This window comes from Gouania willdenowi, chromosome 9 (genome assembly GCF_900634775.1).
Source record: "Gouania willdenowi chromosome 9, fGouWil2.1, whole genome shotgun sequence".
Lineage (NCBI taxonomy): Eukaryota > Metazoa > Chordata > Actinopteri > Blenniiformes > Gobiesocidae > Gouania > Gouania willdenowi.
Window position 1 is genome coordinate 30505272 of NC_041052.1, and position 17025 is coordinate 30522296.

Below are 17025 nucleotides of genomic sequence, written 5' to 3' on the forward strand. Positions count from 1 at the left end.
ACTTGAAGTTCTTCTAGTCACACAGTTCTTTTACTTTGTTCAACTAAAGTGGTGTAGCATTAGCATTAGCAACACTTGCTACATAACAAGGCAGCATATCAGTCTAGTAATTTCCATTTGTTTTTGAGGTAACACTTGTTGATGAAATCCTACTTTAAGCAGTGTTATGAACCCCTCATTTCGCACAGTTTGGACAATCATATCCTTTACAAGATAAAACATTACTGCTTTTGTTACATTAGGCCTCGGTGAGATGGACCAATATTCATATCTCAATGTTGTTCCTTTTAATTTTTCCAATATAGTTTTACAAGAAAAACAATAATGGGTCAAAACCAGTGGAACCACAAAGACCCTTTTATGAATCACTAGCAGCATAATATCAACATTTTGTGGCAGTTTTGGCTTTTTCCTTCATTAAGGCTGAACTGTGTGATTAAATTATGTAGTTTTTTAAGGCTGCTCTGAGTTGCTGAAAGTAGTTTTTAAACTACTGGTTTTTAAACAACATTCAGGACGTGGTCCCTTTAAGAAAATCAGCTTGGTTCACGTAAAAGCTGTGTAAATAGCTCCGTGAGTGCAGCACAGCGACTGAGTTAGTTAGAGAAGAGAAATACATGCAATGTTTCCTCAAATGTCTCAGTGCTTCCAACACTCAGTAATGGAGTTATACAGCGGACAGTCTGGACATCTGCACTGAGCCTCCGACAGGCAGCCACTAGAACAGAGAAAGCAACACAGCAACGTGTTCATGCACTGGGGGGAGGGAGAACGGAGCGTACTTCTGCACTTTGAGTGCTTAATAATAATAATAATAATAATATTGTATGTACTGCTAATATGAGCCTGACTTAGCAAATTGATTGATATGGCAAGTAAAAAAAAAAAAACTTTGGATGTGCTGTGTGTGGGCACACGTGCACTACAGACGGTTCTACAATCTCCGTGATTTGGCTGGTTGTCGTCATGTTTTAACCCTTCACGATATAATATAGTCAGATCTCACACCCTTACTGCAAATGTATACAAGCATATAAAAAATCATGTGTAACAAAGCCCTGAGCTACAGAAACGGAGAGGGGGGGAGATGTGTCGCCCATTTCCTGTCCCGAAAGACCCAGAATATACTAATATATTAGTTTATAAGAGTGGTCATCTTCACCATCAGTTAATAAAACCTTTAAATGTGCAACTGGTCATATGTTTTTTAGATGATTTTTGAGAAGACCTAAACCCTTTTTATCAAATTTTATTTAAAATAAGATGATCCTTTATTCATCCCTTGACGTGGACATTTACAGTTAGGCCTACAGTAGCAAACAAGCCAGTGTTAACCTTTCCTGTCCTGTCTTCAGCAAACACAGGGGAGACTAAACTTGGCTCCAGGCCCGATGCTGTCCTCTGCTGTGAAGTCAGAGAGTTAACCCCAAAGCTGTCATTGAGTAGCACACGGGACTCCGGTTTAGGTCAACACCTGCAATGTTTATTTTGCCAATTACTCAAACTGCTACAGCTTCTTTAATCGATCTGCTCTGGTCACACGCTCCCTCACTCCGCAACTAGTAGAGCTACCAGAGCATTCATCAGTAGTTAAAGGGCCATGCACACACACACACACTGACAACACAAGTTGATGAGATATCAGCAAGATTCATACATACTTTTATTGCTTATTTTTTAGTGTGAAATGTTATGGTGCGTTCTCACCAAACGCGTCAAAAGCGGCAGGTGTACATTCAGAATATATGGCGGACGCGCTTCGAGGGAGCATCTGAGGTCCCGCTGTGCGTCCCGCGCCTCCTGTGCAGCTTTTCGCGAGGCGGACGCTTTTTCAAAAGCGTCCTGCACCTCCAACGCGGCTGAAGCTGGAGTTGGGATTGTTGAAGTTTTGGGGCATATTGGGGCGGGTTGACCAATCAGGAGAGTTCCCCAACTGTGACGTATTCAGAATAATGAGAAGGGAAAAAAAAAACACTAAGCGGATACAGATGGACAGGTGCTCTTCTGCTGGCAAAGAGCGCCTTTAGTTGGTGTCGTGGTGGGAGATGCGAGCACCAATGCGGGTCAGCAGGTTGTCAAACTGGGCACGGGAGAGACTGAAGTGGCGCTGAAAGCTACTCTCTTCCGAGTGCAGCTCTGGTGAATCCAGAAACGGTGCCGAGGCACAAATAACGCCAAGCCACTCTCTCAATGTAGAGCCAATGAACGGGAGTAGGAGGCGGCGTGTTCAGCAAGGAACTCCAAACTTTATTCTCCATTCACCCATACTTCTCTACACTGAGTCACACCATAATACATCCAACCGGAAACACAGCCTTCTCAACACAATAATGTTCCCCACCACTTCACAGTCACTGGGTGAAATATGAACGTAACTGATTGCCACAGTATCATCCATTGTATGAACACCACCGGCAATAGAGAAGCCCCTCCCCTCGACGCGCGTCTAGGACGCTGGTGACAAGCGTCTGTATTCAATGAGCACAAGAGTGCAATTTCGCGCGTGAGGCACGATTTTGAAGCTCAAAACGCGTTTGATGTGAACGTATCATTAGAAAAGGCTTGATCAAGTGATGTTACTGTCAATATACGGTGGGAACAACTGAAATTCAAATTCATGAAAAGATGGAACCCTGTCATTACCATATTGCATGCACATGCAAATCCCCTCCCTGATTCTTGTCTATTCTTATTTATCTAGACTTTTATATATATTTTTTTCTTTCCCTATGAGAGTAAAGTTATACCTACCTTGTGTTTATTTATCTATTTTATTTCTATTTTATTTTATTATTATACCTATCCTTGTACACACAGATACAGCTGTAAACAAAAAAGGAAAATTGAAGTGTGAATGTTATTGTTTAAATTGTTGAATTTGAAATAAAAACTAAGTTTAAAAAAAAAAAAACATAAAACATCAGCAAATAAAAGGTTTTTAAATCAATCTAGGGAATGTAAGTGCAGAGGCCAATGTGCAGCAATTATTATTGTCTTCAGTCTCAGAATTTTAAACTTTCAAGTTCTTATGTAAGAAAAGGAGCTGGTCAACATGCTCTGTGCACCTCTTGGTGAACTTTGAAAGAATCAAGTTTGTATCCTACGATTTCAAACGCTAGCTTTTAATCTGGATGAGTGAATCTCATGCTCAGTAAAAGCAGCCTAAGAGTCTTTTTATGTCATTACAATAAAATAGTTATTTTCCCCCTGAAAGCAAATTACAATTACACTCTCACAATTACTGAGCCTGAAATAAATACAAGTTAACCTTCCTCTTGTGTTAGCTTTCTGTTAGCATCTCTATTGATAACAGGTCAGTTTTGACCCACGTCCTAAATCAGCTGTAAAATACACTAAAAGAAATATCTATCATCTAATTTCTTTCTTATTTATTGGTTACCTTGTTAGGCTTCCTAACCAGTGAAAATATAGGTTTTATTATTTTTGGTGTGGGCATCTGAGCCTTTTTTTTTTTTTTTTTTTTTTTCAGTATAGCCCTAGAAAAAATAAAATGAATGGTAAAATATGGGTAAGCTTGCTATAAAACATATTTTAATAATTAACTACATGTGTAGAACTGTACATGATAGAACTGTAACACGGTTTCCCATTTTTGTGTAAAATTATAATTGTAATTGCCATGAAAATTCTATATGAAATGTCAGAGTATTTATCTAAACAACAAACAATTACAATTGAAATACAATTACAACAGTAACAGATTTTTTAAATTATAGTTATGCCATAATTGTAATTAATTATCAATTACAGGATTACAATTATAATTGACCTTAACCCTGGCTGCAGCCATCGCCTCCTTCACCTGTTCTGTTCCTCCAGGTGTCCGGACGGCATGCGCAACTTGAACTTTCGTTCAGCAGCTGCCATGTTTCTGTCATTTAGTTATTATGGAAAACAATCAGATTATGAACATTTATGAATCATTATTGAATCAGCGAATCAAGATTAATCTAATAATCGATGTATTGGAAAACTTCTAGGCCGTAAGGCAAGGTCTGTGTGCACGTGACGATGCATACTTTTCAGAACCGCAGAGTGCTTGGTGTGATTGAAGTGTAACATAGTTACATAATTAGTTTTATAAATGTTGATATTGTTCTTTATACCTCTAGTAATAAAGGTCCCTGTGTGACATTTAGCATGTGGCGTTAACTGACTTACCTTATTTTAAGGGTTTTCCTCTGAAAAAAGAAACTAACAGGTACGTTATAATAGTTAAAGGAAACGCCAATTACATCAGAGAAAACATCAATATATATTGAGTATTGCCATTCTGGTTTGATTATATGCATCAAATTATCATCTCAAGGTTAGGGCAAAATATCGAGAAATATATCTTACATCGTAATATATCTTGAAAATATCGAGATATTTAAAAAAAATTAAAAAAAGAGGCCATATCGCCCAGCTCTACCGTGGTATCGAAAATTATATCGAGTAACAAGTTTTTCCCCTGAGTGTTATCGAGTTTGAAATCCTAGTATCGTGACAACCCTAGTACAGTACTGTACAGTCTGCGGGAGTGATGCACGTGGTCGCTGCTTCCTTCACAGCGCACTCACACAGCAGGGTGGCGTGCGTCTCCCTCGCAGATATCCTCACACGTGCTGAACGGCGTCATTAAACCCCGCCCCCTGCGCCGACACAGTGGCTCCGGTGCTCAAAGGGTTAATCTCCCCTGACTTCAGCTGTGATGTTGAATGCTGAGCGCGTGTTCCAGAGGCGTCGGTGTTGATAATCAGTGTCTCCCACCAGCTGAAGGCGGTGCACGAGCAGCTGGCTGTCCTCTCCCAAGCTCCCGTCAGCAAGCCCAAGAAGAAGAAAGAGAAGAAGGACAAGGAGAAGAAGAAGGACAAGGACAAAGACAAAGGGAACAAGGCCAAGACGGAGGATGACAAGAAGCCCAAGGCCGCCGCCACGCAGCCCAAACCGGCCAATCAGAAGAAAGCCCCAGCCAGGAAAGCCAACAGCACGGTGACGGCCACCAGGTAATTTATCAGCTTTATTCTTCTCACACACAGTTTTAAAACCACAGTGATACAACACACACAGGAAACACGACACCTGGGGGGTATTGCACAAAAGTTGGATAAATACATCCAGGATAAAGTCTGGTCAACACAATTTTGGATAGTTGGTTGCACGTTTGCCAAGGCAGAATAAAGAGATGAGGCTTGGTGAAGCCGGCTGTGGATGTTTGAGATAAGTGGTCGTTCACTGCTTTCTTAAGAAGACCATGAATTCGATCACAGAATCACCGATGAAAGTATGGATCAGGGACGCGCAGCTTCGTTTACACCTGCCAAACAACATATGAAAGACATGATATGGAAAAATGGAATGGCAGCGCTGCTAAAAGGGAGAAAGAGAAAGGCTGGAAGACAATAGCAGACCGCCTTAATGCGTAAATATCCCAAATATGTAGAATAAATAAAGTGAACTGCTATAGTTACAGTAAGAGGAGGTGGAGCTGATCACTTCTATAAATCACTGATTATTAGATGTATACTTTCTTTTTAAGTTTGTCATAGAATAGAATAAACCTTTATTGATCTCCCAGAGGGGAAATTCACAAAAAAAAGGTGAAGTGTATAAGCTGGGATTCGGACTCGGGTAAGAAATCTACCACTGATCCAGCATTGCAACAAACCACTGTAATAAAAATAATAGTTCCAATAATCCATTTAAATCAAACCTCTGACAACAATTCCACAAGCAATATTTATTAGTATTACAACATAGCCGTAGGCCTGATGGAAAAATAAATTAACTCATTCAGTGCAATGGTTTTCTTACTGTATTTTGGCCGTCCTCCAAGTTTCTCCCCCGTCAGTCTCCACACACGCAACTTCCTCATCCCGGACATGCAGAGTCTCACTGCTTGCCCCGTTTTTTTATCGTTTTCTCTCACCATTGCCACACTCTCAATAGTCCACTTAGTTCCACACATGCTCTGTGCGCTACAGCTTAGATATTGATGAGGGACCTCTGCCAGGGTGTCTTTTAGTAATCTCCGTAAAAATACGTAATATTATGTTAATGGCACTGAGCGTATGGATTTGAAATGACGTAATATTGCATCAATGGCACTGAACAAGTTAAATTAATAGTTATAGTGAAGTTAAAAATTGAAGTCAAAATAAAGTAGAACCCTTTAGAAAAAATATCTTCTATCAGTTACATTGCAGTCATAATGAGTAAAAGTCAGATTATTCTGTATCTTTTAGAACTTTTCAGTGTTGGTGTTTTATTAATAAGGAAAATATTCCTAATAAACCGTCTGCCTTCTCACTTTCATTGCTCAAATCTTGTCCTTTTTATGTTCTTTTCATCTTTATATATAAACTATTAGGGATGTAACGATTAATCGTAAGGCAGTTAAAAATCGATTCATAGGTATCACGATTGACATCGATACTTTGAAAATTGAGTCGCAGTACTTTTTTTAAACAGCAGAGGGCGCTCTATATTTATCCCTTCTCTTGTCCAGCAGTGTACCGGCAGGCGGAATCTGCTACTATTTTCTTTTTGGCTGCCTTCTACTCTTACATGTTAATAAATTATTCCTTGCCCCTTTAGCACCGAAAGAATATCTGTAATATTACGTGAATATCTGTAAAAGTCAAGTTTTTCTATTAGCTCTGTCTGCTAACATAGCATCTCTTCTTCACTGCTGCATTAGCTGCATGCCAACCCACCACTGGGTTACCAGCGCCCTCTGCTGGTCCAAACAAATATCTGACGTAAATCAGTGCAATGATGGGTTTTTTTTTCTTTAAAAGTCCAATTGTTAAGGCATAAAATACATTTTCAGTTGCACTTAAAAAAAAAAAAGAACTATTATGCAGTCTTGTATTGTTTACTATAGAACCAGAATTGAAATTAATAAGCTTCTTCTTCATTTGTATTATTCCTTTATTTGTTTTATTCAAGATTTATTTTGAGTTAAATTGCATTGTTTTGAATAGTTTATCAAGGGATTCTTTTACAATTAAAAATAAAAGGAAAATAATACAGTATTTTCTAGTTTTTTCCCCCAAAAAAAGAAAGGAATATTTTTCAGTCATCATTTGTCTACAGTCCCATTTTGTAAAATAAATCGTGAGAGAATCGTATCGTGAACCCAGTATCGTGAATCGAATCATATCGGGAGTTGAGTGAATCGTTACATTCCTATAAACTATGATAATTAAAAATATTAAAACCAAAAGTCAACGAACAAATTAAATGACTATAATAATTGTGTGAAGAAAATAATGGACATTCTGTAAAACACTCATTTGTCACAACACTGACAGCAGAACCACAACAGGGATAACTTTATCCTGGTTGTTTATCTGCGCTGCAGCAGGTTTGTTGTAGAGACTAAATCACCATGGTTACTTGTCCTGGATAAACTTGGCAGGCTTTTTGTTCAACCGACTTAGGGATAAGTTTATCCAGGATAGCCAATTTTTCCAGGCTTTATCACCTATCCTGGTTTTGTGCAATACCCCACCCCCCCAGAGTCATGTTGATGCTGAATGTAAGAACACGTCCTAGGAGATCAGCGTGCACGGGTAGCGTGTGAGCTGTGCACATGCTTTACTCTGTCTGAATATGCAACGGGCATCTGTCATCACTTACTGTGTAAACTCTAAAGCCTTCACGTTTTCCAGCAGCAGCTGTGCAGTTTGTGTGTTGCCATGTTGGAAGGATTGAAGCAGCCGTAGAGCGCTCTGCATTAACACTGAGTGCTCTAGATCCGTGGTTCCCAAAGTGGGGTATGGGTTCCCCCGGGGTACGTGAATAGGAATTAAACAGTGTGACAACATTGGAAACTACACTGAACAAAAATGTAAATGCAACACTTTTGTGTTGCATTTACATTTACGAGTTCAGCCCATTTTTCATGAGCTGAACTCTAAAGATCTAAAACATTTTCTACATACATAAAAAGACCTATTTCTCTGAAATATTGTTCACAAATCTGTGTAAATCTGTATTAGTGGGCACTTCTCTTCTGCGAGAAAATCCATCTCACCTCACAGGTGTGGCATGTCAAGATGCTATTTAGACAGCATAATTATTGCACTGAATTTCCACTGGATACGTCTCCACCACGCCAGCGGTTTCACTTTAGTCTATGTGGTAATTTCCACCGGGTCCGGTGCGCTGCATATCTGCTCCGTCCCAGCTCCGACAGTCCGGAGCCCTCTGGCAGAGATATGCACGACTTCTATTTCTGGCGGATGCCGGAGCGCAACGCAGCAACTCAGCACAGAGCAAATATAGCGAAACAGGAAGTTAAGCACATACTCAACATTAAATGGAGTCCAGTTGTGTTTAATTAAACTGATTGGACTTGATTAGGAAAGGCAAACACCTGTCTATATAAGACCTTACAGCTCACAGTGCATGTCAGAGCAAATGAGAATCATGAGGTTGAAGGAACTGCCCAAGGAGCTCAGAGACAGAATTGTGGCAAGGCTCAGATCTGGTTACAAAAGAATTTTGCAGCACTCAAGGTTCCTAAGAGCACAGTGGGCTCCATAATCCTTAAATGGAAGAAGTTTGGGACGACCAGAACTCTTCCTAGACCTGGCAAACTGAGCAATCGTGGGAGAAGAGCCTTGGTGAGAGAGGTAAAGAAGAACCAAAGATCGCTGTGGCTGAGCTCCAGAGATGCAGTAGGGAGAAAGTTCCACAAAGTCAACTATGACTGCAGCCCTCCACCAGTCGGCAGAATGACAGTACTAGTACTGTGATATTTCAGTTTTTCTTTTTTAATAAATTTGCAAAAATTTCTACATTAATGTTTTTTTCTGTCAAAATGGGGCGCTGTGTACATTAGTGAGAAATAAAATGAACTTTTTTGATTTTAGCAAATGCTGCAATGAAACAAAGAGTGAAAAACTGTGGTCTGAATACTTTCCGTACCCACTGTATATACACATATTTTGCAGGTATTTTGGATGATAATATAAAGTTCCATGATGTGTAATTTAAACACATATTTATGATGTTACTTGACATTAGTTAGTGAATAAAGTTACAGAAATTCAACTGCTTTGCTAAGTTTTAAGTTTCTGTAGAGTGGTTTCTGTGGGGGGATGCCTTGCACTTTGCCTTTGTCTCGACCTCTTTTCACAGGAGGCGTTACTTCACGCGTTTATCTGTTTGCTGTTGCGTACACATACCTTAACTGCGTTCTTGCGCTATATGTAAAAATCGCAAGAACTCCTCAGTCTTGTGACGTCATTCGTCCGACCGCATTGCGCCATGGTGCCCTCAAAACACAACCGGGGGAATGGCCGGATGGTGGACAACGGAATTGAAGCCATAATGCAGTGGAGACGTATCCAGTGGAAATTCAGGGTTAGGCTGGCCACAATAAAAGTCCACTCTAATGTTCAGCTCATGAAAAATGGGAGCATAAACAAGTGTTGCATTTATATTTGTGTTCAGTGTAGAATATAAATAAAGCAGCAGTCAGGGGCCTCCATGCATTACCACAAATGACACATTAGCCCTCTAGTGGTGAGTATATTTGACATGGCTCGTCATCCTGCTCTCACAGACTTATGTGAATCTCATTGATTTCCACCTGTGACTGACTGTCGCTCATTCTATCGTGTGCAGTTAACCGATGAAAATAAAATAGATAATTGTCCTTCTACATGGACTGATACCACTAGTCAGTTGAAGTGTCACCTGCAGCGACAGCAACACACAATATTCAAGGTGTACGGTCGCCTAAGATGCTAGCAGCCTCACACTTGTTGATAGCCGAGCACAAATATGAAATTAAGATTGTCAGGAGGAGGAGTTTCCGCTTGGTGACGTCAGGTAGCGAGAAAAATCCAACTCGCCCGTTTGGAGCTGACTTTTTAATGTGGAATAATAAGGGGGGGAGGAAACCAAACTTTTTCAACTTTGGCCCACTGAATGAGGCTAAAGGAATGTATATCACTATAGCAAAACTATTAAAGTACATTTTCATAATACTACCCCTTTAAATGTGCAGGAGTAGGAGCTACATGGCTTCAGGTTAAATGTCTGAAGGGGTGCCGCTGGTCTAGTTCGTATGGATCAGGCTGAATGAATGTTTATAATTCATTCTTAGATTTATGTGAACATAAAGGAGAAACATTTTCAAAGTCAAACATTGGCATTCTGACGTGTCGCTGTGAGCACATTACATTAAAGATTAGAGACACACTTAGATTATTACTGGATATCAGCAGGAGTTATTTATGGAGTAAGGTGGAGTTAAAAACGGAAGATAAAACTGGTGTTCTTTAATCTCTGAAATTCAGATCCGATCTCACCAACATCTGTGGCACACCGGAGGCGACCGTGGCTCAGGTGGTAGTGGGTCGTCTTCTGATCAAGAGGTTGGGGGTTCGATCCCAGTACCTGACTGGGTCGAAGTGTCCTTGGGCAAGACACTGAACCCTAAGTTGCTCCCAGTGGTCGACTAGCGCCTTGCATGGCAGTCCTGTCCCACTGGTGTGTGAATGTGAGAGTGATTGGGTGAATGAGCTGATATGTAAAGCGCTTTGAGACTGCTTCAGTGTGGTGATAAGGCGCTATATAAAATCAAGTCCATTTACCACTCTGTATATGATTTAATATACTGTAAGATATTAAGTAACAGTCCGTTTGGTTACAACGCTTTGTTTCTGTTGCAGGCAACCCAAGAAAGGCAGTAAGACGTCGGTGGGCGGCTCGGCCAATGGCGACGATGGCGAGGAGTCTTCTCTGCCCATGTCGTACGACGAGAAACGGCAGCTGAGCCTGGACATCAACCGCCTGCCCGGAGAGAAGCTGGGCCGCGTGGTCCACATCATCCAATCCAGAGAACCATCGCTACGGGACTCCAATCCCGACGAGATCGAGATCGACTTTGAGACGCTTAAACCTTCCACGCTGAGAGAGCTGGAGCGCTATGTCAAGTCCTGTCTGCAGAAGAAGCAGAGGAAGCTCCTGCGTACGTAACTAGTCCTGGTTAACTAACCACTAGTCCTGGTTAACTCACCACTACTTGACTAGTCCAGGTTAACTAACCACTAAACTAGTCCTGGTTAACTAACCACTAAACTAGTCCAGGTTGACTAGCCACTGCTTAACTAGTCCAGGTTAACTAACCAGTAGTCCAGGTTAACTAACCAGTAGTCCAGGTTAACTAACCACTGCTTAACTAGTCCAGGTTAACTAACCAGTAGTCCAGGTTAACTAACCACTGCTTAACTAGTCCAGGTTAACTAACCAGTAGTCCAGGTTAACTAACCACTGCTTAACTAGTCCAGGTTAACTAACCAGTAGTCCAGGTTAACTAACCACTGCTGACCTGTGTCACTGGTAACGATTAATAACCATGAGCTTTCCCACTGATTATTATTTAATTTAACACATTTTATTTGGTTTCTTTATCTTTTTTTTGTCACTTTTGTGATTTTTCTTCTATTTTTCATTATCTTAATTCTGCTTCTTTTTTTCTTATCTTCTTTATTGTGTGTCAGATTTTTTTTCTTTAATTTTTTCTTATCTGTTTCTTCTGACTTTCTTGTCTTATTGTTGTGATTGCTCTTCTTTGCTTCTTTTTTCTTTCATTCTTTTAATTCTGCTGTTTTTCGTTATCTTTTTATTGTTCCACTTTTCTTTGATTATGTTTTTCTCTTTTAAAAAAATAGTATTTTCTTTCTTTTCTCCTCTCAGAAAAGGCAGCGGGGGGCGGAGCCTCCGGGGGTGGTGCCAGTCGTTTGAGTGGCAGTTCTTCGTCTTCTTCTGACGACAGCTCGTCCACGGGAACGTCCTCCTCCTCCGACACAGACTGAACACACACACACACACACACACACACACACACACACAGAGGTCTATCTACAACACACACACGCTCATTTAACCCTGACACACACACACATACTCTGAGACTGTTGTAAATAGGCTGGCCTTTTTTTTTTAGCTCCTAGTGTTTTTGTTTTATGATTTCTGGACAAATGTGGAGAGATGTGATGAAGAGGCAGAGGAGGAAGGCCTGTAATGCTCAGTGAGGGAGTGAACCGGTGGGGGTGTGTGTGTGTGCGCGCGTCCGTCCCACACAGACACACGCCTGCAGCTGAGGACACAGTGCGATGACGTTACGTTGGACTCTACACGCCTTTCTTCTTCTGTTCCTTTGCGCTTCTCCTCTTCATCGCAGACGGCTGGTGGCAAACTCTGACCTTTGACCCCTTTCAACACATTCCACCAGCATCTACAGATCATCATGGGACAAACCTTTTCCATCCTAAAATAAAAGCAGCAGGAGGACAAACTCTCAGCGTAGCGTGTCTGCGTCGTTTAGGGGGTGTAGCTAGAGAGTGACCTTCGTCCAACCACAGCGTCGCACAGCGTGAGGGGAGAGGGATGCCACAGCGCTCGGAATCTGCTGCATTGCCTCCTAAACACATACACGGTGAGGAGACGTGAGAGCAGAGGCTTAAAGACCAAAGAAACGAAGAGAAGACACAAACTTCCAAACTGCAAATGATTGGCTCCTTCTCCATTGTCTGTGGGACTCTGCCGTTCACTCGCCGTCAGGAGGCGATTGCAGCATATTCAGCGTTTCAAGAAGAACTTCAAACGAACACACAGATGTGTTGAAAGTGAAATAAAAGAATAACTACATACAGGCTCCTCCCCCTCCATTCCTCCCAACCTCGCATGAGGTCAGCGCCCACCCGCCGTCAGCAGAGGAGCTTTCTCACGCTAACACTACGTTTCTCTGCTGTGCAAACGTGTCTTTTTAAGGCGATGGAAGTGTCTTTGTATCTGTTGGATAAGCCCCGCCCACCGCCGGTTTAATCAAACTTCAGACGTCTTTTATATTTATTCACTTCGGCTCCGACGTCAGGAGCAGATCTTTAAGTTTCATCCCCAACATGTCCCCGAATGCAAACGCGCACCTCCATCTTTGTAGTTCTTCCTCCAAATAAAAACACAGGTCTTTGAAGGTCGTACGAAACACTGTATGAACAGAAACTGATTGATTTCTCGCCACGAGAAGTCTATATGAAATAAAGCAGTTTCATATTTGTCACAAAAATTTACCAAACATCAACGGTTGAGCTCAAAAGTGTCGATTAACTGTTTGGACACTTTAAATAGTGACTTTAAGATTCTTAAAGATCAGAATAACTTTCAGTTTTTAAAAGTCAGTGTGCAAACAGTCCTGTTTCCTCCATCTTTGTAGTCTTTCACGCTGATCTCCACTTTCACTGACTGTAGGGAAGAGGTTTCATCTCCTTTATTTCCAATTTTGAAAGAAATCAAGTCAAAGTAGACGATCAAACAGTTAAAAGTAGTGTTTGATCCTGAAAATGTTGAGAAACTGAAACCAAGCCTTAATTTTTTATACTGGTCAGTGTTTGCAGCCGCTAATGCAGGAGTTAAATGACTCTCACTATGTAGTCTGCATTCCTCCATTTTCCTGCTGATAGAAACAGTGTCACTGGTTAAACTGGGACGATATCCATGGTTTGTGCGGGACATGTTGGGGACATTTGAAAGCTAACCTCTGTTTATTTGTTTGTTTAGTTGGTGGAGCTTGGATAGTCAGATTTTGTATTTTAATAAGAAAAAGGAAAAAAGTGATTTTATGTACTTGCATGCACTCCGGCCGTACCTTCTTCCTTGCGTATGTTTGAGCACTGTATAGTAGCTGTCCCAGGTTAGTGCGCGTAGACACACCCACACGCAGACCACCAACAGAGTGGATTATTGATGTAATTACTGATACGGGATCCTTATTTTCTCAGTTCCTTTGTTTTCATAAATAAACTCATAAACAGACGCACGGCTCGACTCTTCTTCTTTGGTGACCGTTGCCTCTCAGTGGTGCTCAGCAGCAGGAGGGACTAGCCTTCACTGTCACCACCATCAGCACGTTTACCAAGAAATACCAGAACCAGTACAACCTCGTGTACAGACTGGGAGAGATGGAAGATCCTTCACTGATGTTCTGCTCACACTGTTGTTCATGTTATTTGATGACCAGCTGACACTGTTACCAGTTTACCCCATCACCAGCTAGTTTAGAACACACTGGAGGGGGCGGGGCTTTGTTCTCTCAGTGCATGTGTGAAAATGTGTTTATTTCCAGATAAACCAGAATAATCAACCTTTCAAATAAAAAAAGGATAAAATGCAGTAAAGTTAGAACATGATGGGGCCCTGATTTATTAATGTGTCAGTGAAATGAGCAGGAATCACTTCCTCTGTGGGACGGACTTTGAACTGGTTTTAGTCCTTGTCCTGTCCAGTCTTTGTACTGTTTTTGTGGCCTTATCTCGTTCCTTGTTGGTCCTCCTCTTGTTCTCTATGGCAGGGGTTTTCATCTCAACCTTGGGGTCGCCAGATATCTCAGGAAACAAAAAATATTTTCTGAACAATTTGAGCCCATTTTTGCCTATTTTTACACTTTCTGTAACTAAACCAAACTTGCCATATTTTAACCTTTTTTCATCACTTTTTCTTGCCATATCTTTGCTCTTTTTAATGTATTTTTGCTACATTACTTCCATTTCTGCTACTTACCAAATTCCAATGCCTTTTTTGCACATCGTTTCCACTTTCAAGACATTTTCAACACTTTTAAAACCTTTCCTCCACTTTTCCCATCTCGTGTACATATGTTGACCCATTGTCACTTTTAACCTCTTTTCACAATATTTCTTACATATTTTTGCCAATTTAACCCCATTCATGATTTGCCATGCCCATTATTTGCCAGTTTCAACTAATTGTTCCGTTATTAACACTTCAAAACCTTTTTTACCACTTTTTCTCCCAGTTTTTTCCACCTTAGTTTGCAACTTTTAAGCTACTTCTGTTCTTTAAATCCCATTTCACCACCATTACCACATTTTTTTAGTCACTTTTAACCCATTTTATTTCTGATTAAAACAATGATTTACATCTTTCAGATGACTATATACAATGGCCAAAATAATACTGAACTTCCTGGATAACAGTGGATATTAGATAAATAAATACATGTGGTTATTACAAATGGAACAATAGACCATCATTTTTGCTGACTTTATGGATGGACCCCAAAAATCTCTCCCCTTTTTTCCCCCTTATAGATGGCCCTGTGTCCACATGACTGTTCTTCAATGTTCATGTCTGTGTTCATCCACCTTCAGGTACAGTGGGGGTCTCTGGAACCTTTATTTCGGGAATTGTGAGCTGAAATAGTTAAGAACCACTGGTCTTTGGTATGTTCTTGGTTCCTGGTTTACATGACGCTGCAGATCTTGGATCCCCCCTGGTGCTCGTGCAGGGCCGTCCTGTCTCGGACCAACACGGCCTGGTTCCCGTAGCTGCTGTACCAGGCGGACTGGCTACGGCTCAGGTAGGAGGATGGCGCTGCCGCCTGCGTCTGCTGCTGCTGCCAAACCAGTAGAGACGTGTCTGCATACCGCAGCCGAGCAAAGGCCTCGGACAGGGCCTTCTGAGCTAGGGGGGGCCGAGAGGGACTCGAACACATACTCAGCAGCAGGACATCTGGAAACAAACACATTTTGATACTTTCTCAATTATGTATTATTTCTCTTTTCTGATTTGGTTTTGGTCCTGTTTCCATCATGTCTTAACCTGTTCTTACCTAAATTTCTCTGTTTTAATCCTGGTCTTTCATATACAATCTATAATTAAATTCTATATTTATATATACATAGACTTCTGCCATGACAGAACATATAGAATTTTTTTTTATTATACAGTAGATGTCAAACTTCTTTAATGTTTGTTTCTTATAAACATTAAAGAATCATTGATCTATAATGTAGAACAGAATACAAACTATTTCATACTCCACATCCGTCCAATGAAATGTCACCACTGACTTTGACCCATCAGTGGATGATACACTTTGTGCTTAATGTCACTCTTTAATGAATGTAAATTTTCAGAATGAGGATCATAAATAAAGTTTGTTTCTTAGTTCAAGGGCCAAATACAGACCAGTTTGATCACAAGTGGGTCGCAGGTTTTGGCAGAAAAATGAACTATTTCAACGTCCCCACGTTTGCACTTCCAGTTATTAATCAAAGAATGGAAGGCATACTTTGACTAATTTTCAATTAATTTGGAGAATCATTTCAGAAAAAATTGCAGAATTTTGGAAAAATTTAGTTTTAACAATTTACAACTGAATTATTTGGTCATTTACGCAATGATTGTTTTCTCTGTCATTTCTACTTTCTCCAGCAGACCAAATGGGGTGCTCTGAAGGGCCAAAATCAGTTTATTTTTTATTAAGTTATTAGACATCTCAGGGGACCCAATTTGAATTCCAGGTGACCCCACAACCCCAAGGTTGAAAAACACTACATTACATTATGTTTTTTAAGTGTGCAGCAGTATGGGGGACCATGGCTACAGGTTAAATGTCTGAAAGGGTTAGGGACTGGGAAAAGTTTGGGAAACACTGGACTAGAGGTCATACTAACTTCGCTCTTTGGTCCATGCCGCCTACCGTACTCTCAGGCCCTGACGAGCTAAGACTGCTAACGGCTAACAGCTGCTGTTAAACTACAGTCTGAGGTTAACTTGACACTAGCTCAGTTATTTTCTGTCTTATTATGTCACAGTAAGAGGCAAACATACCTGTGACATCATTAGTTGGACTCAGTTAACGTCATTTTGCGCGGAGTAAAATCAATCTGTTACCAATAGCAACAACGCGTCCACAGCCCGGTCCGGGTAGGAACGAAGAGAGGGAACGAAAGTTCATGGAAGGAGGCGGAGCTTCTGTTGTTAGTTTGTATTTTTATTTACAAATTATAGAAAATTCGAACAAAACAAAATATATAGATAACTTCTATGGAAGCCCATTTCTGCCAGTAAAAATAAATAAATAGGAAAAATAAAATAATACTGTGATAATCATGATAGCAAGTCATAACTACCAGATACGATCTAATTGACTTCATTTTTGTGTTATATTTAAGGGGCGCCCGTGGCTCAGGTGGT

General features: G+C 40.7%; 2 protein-coding genes across 3 annotated transcripts in view; one reads left to right on the top strand and one right to left on the bottom strand.

Moving 5' to 3' along the window:
• Positions 1 to 13839, top strand: part of LOC114469300 (bromodomain-containing protein 3-like) — a 33483-nt gene extending 19644 nt beyond the window's left edge. Inside the window, exons 10-12 of the mRNA XM_028456665.1 lie at positions 4777 to 5009; positions 10695 to 10993; positions 11722 to 13839. Coding sequence (XP_028312466.1) covers positions 4777 to 5009; positions 10695 to 10993; positions 11722 to 11840 — 651 coding nt within the window. The 3' untranslated portion in view covers positions 11841 to 13839. The remainder of the gene's footprint in view (positions 1 to 4776; positions 5010 to 10694; positions 10994 to 11721) is intronic.
• Positions 13840 to 15109: 1270 nt separating this feature from the next.
• On the bottom strand, positions 15110 to 16895 carry brd3os (BRD3 opposite strand). 2 transcript variants are annotated; one of them, XM_028456667.1, is made up of 2 exons: positions 16660 to 16895; positions 15110 to 15555 (listed from the first exon to the last, which is right to left on the bottom strand). In XM_028456667.1, the coding sequence occupies exon 2, from the start codon at positions 15536 to 15538 to the stop codon at positions 15287 to 15289; it is 252 nt and encodes an 83-aa protein (XP_028312468.1). In that variant the 5' UTR covers positions 15539 to 15555; positions 16660 to 16895; the 3' UTR covers positions 15110 to 15286. The 2 variants fall into 2 exon arrangements, with proteins under 2 accessions (XP_028312468.1, XP_028312470.1); XM_028456669.1 differs by lacking the exon at positions 16660 to 16895 and adding an exon at positions 16503 to 16602.
• Between the last annotated feature and the right edge of the window lie 130 nt (positions 16896 to 17025).

Coding starts and splice junctions, on each gene's coding strand:
- brd3os (XM_028456667.1), bottom strand. CDS start 15,538: ATGTGTTCGAGTCCCTCTCGGCCCCCCCTAGCTCAGAAGGCCCTGTCC.